Source organism: Limulus polyphemus, unplaced genomic scaffold, assembly GCF_000517525.1.
Source record: "Limulus polyphemus unplaced genomic scaffold, Limulus_polyphemus-2.1.2 Scaffold4463, whole genome shotgun sequence".
Classification (NCBI taxonomy): domain Eukaryota; kingdom Metazoa; phylum Arthropoda; class Merostomata; order Xiphosura; family Limulidae; genus Limulus; species Limulus polyphemus.
In genome coordinates this window covers 95,339-97,060 of record NW_013670073.1, presented here as the reverse complement: position 1 = coordinate 97,060, position 1,722 = coordinate 95,339, and the positions used below count along the sequence as shown (strand labels likewise).

The 1,722-nt window shown below is 32.5% G+C and overlaps 1 protein-coding gene across 1 annotated transcript in view; it reads left to right on the top strand.

Annotated features, from left to right (window-relative positions):
• The first annotated feature begins 654 nt into the window (after positions 1-654).
• The window catches only part of LOC106471190 (growth factor receptor-bound protein 14-like), a 16,569-nt gene continuing 15,501 nt past the window's right edge, over positions 655-1,722 (top strand). The window contains exon 1 of the mRNA XM_013931780.2: positions 655-747. Coding sequence (XP_013787234.2) covers positions 697-747 — 51 coding nt within the window. The 5' untranslated portion in view covers positions 655-696. The remainder of the gene's footprint in view (positions 748-1,722) is intronic.

Sequence of the window (1,722 nt, the reverse complement as noted above, 5' to 3'; positions counted from 1 at the left end):
AATCGTTCGTTCCTTGTGAATTATAGCGTTTGTTTAAGTTATAGCATGACTGTGGAAATTAAGTGTATTGCAAAGTTGTATTGAGAAAAAATAAACCAGTTTTATTTAAGAAAGGACTTGTATCGCTAAAGTTTCTTCGGAAATAATTTTTACGGAAAATTAACAAACGAACAGAGGCGTAACAATACTTTTATTTTTCTTGTTTTTACATTATGTATGTATTGTTACTACTAGTTCTTTTAAAACCAAAATATACTTAAAATAATACTATAATCTGTATTGTTTTTGACTTTAGATAAAGATAGTTAACTTTCATAACAACAGTTAAGTATACTAAGTTTTTATTCAATTTAGTAAACGTGATCATTAATGAAACGTATTGTTTGAATTCCTATAGCACACAGTTGTTATAAAACGTACAGGATGATATAAAAGTTAACTCTATATGTAAAAACAAGTGAAAATTACAGTTTGGTTGACACTAAATTGCAGCAAACACATACGTTTTGTATCACATTATACAGCACATATTTGTCAAACATGTTCAAATTGTTGTTTTTCTTGATTGACAATTTTTTCCAAGACGGCTAGGAACAGAGAGGAATGACTAATCTTGTCTGAAAGTATTGATAACAACACTTTGTTTTATTACAACAGAATTTTTATCCATTGGAGCTTGTGGATCTTGGATCACAGATGGATTGTGTGGCAGGATCTACAGTTCTTACTAAGATGGTTACAATACAGGTATGTGGTCGCAGAAATAAGCTTTTTTTCCAATTCAAAAGCAGTAAAAATTCTGTTAACTAATTACATCAATATCTTATTAAAATCATCAAGTTTTGTTGAAAAATATTATTATATGTAACTTGTGAACACACTGTGATAGCTTGAAGGCTGTACTGTGTATTGTGAATCAAATATGTAAACATCTTAGGCCACTTGTAAAGAATGCAAGCAAGCGAATGTCACATATTCAATAGATAGTTTCTATATTTTCCTATTTCCCCTTCTTCTTTTCTCCATCCAAGTTTTTTGTTCTTTTCTCCTTTTACATGACCAAATATTATTTCAAAATTGTTCCTGTACTTTTTGGGTAGCTTACTTGATAGAAGGTTTTCTTTTCCCATATCAAACTCTTTGGCTACTCCTGGCAGAATTAATACGTGTTGTGGGATTTGACTGTCACTCTTTTAGTATGGCCGTGGGCCTAAAGTATTGAGTGTGTATTTGTGGTAACAGGATGCAAACCATGAATCCTCAGATTCACAGTCTGGTAACACTAACCATTATATAAGCCACACTAAGTCCATCTTTTTTAGTATTTTGTGTTTGAGAAATAATTTAAAAATATAAACAGAGAATTGTTTTATTATATTAGAGTATTCTGTTTTGTTGTTTTGAACTAACAAATGGTGAGGGTCTTGAATGCTAAAAGGAGGGCCCTGGACTGAAAAATTATGAGAAGTCCAGTACTAGAAATCTTACATTTTGTTTGTATCCATTTGTTTGGATGGATAATTCCATCTGTTGCGTCAGCGAGGTCACGTGACTAGTATCACGCCACTTCTTTCTCGAACCTTCGGGAGATTACTAGATTGGTGGTAGTATGGTATATATAAGATGGTTACAACGTGACAGGACAATGTGTAGGTAGTGAGTAATGGAACTGCAGTCGGAGAGTATTGTTGAAGTTGAGCACGTTCGTTGTTATAGCGCGAC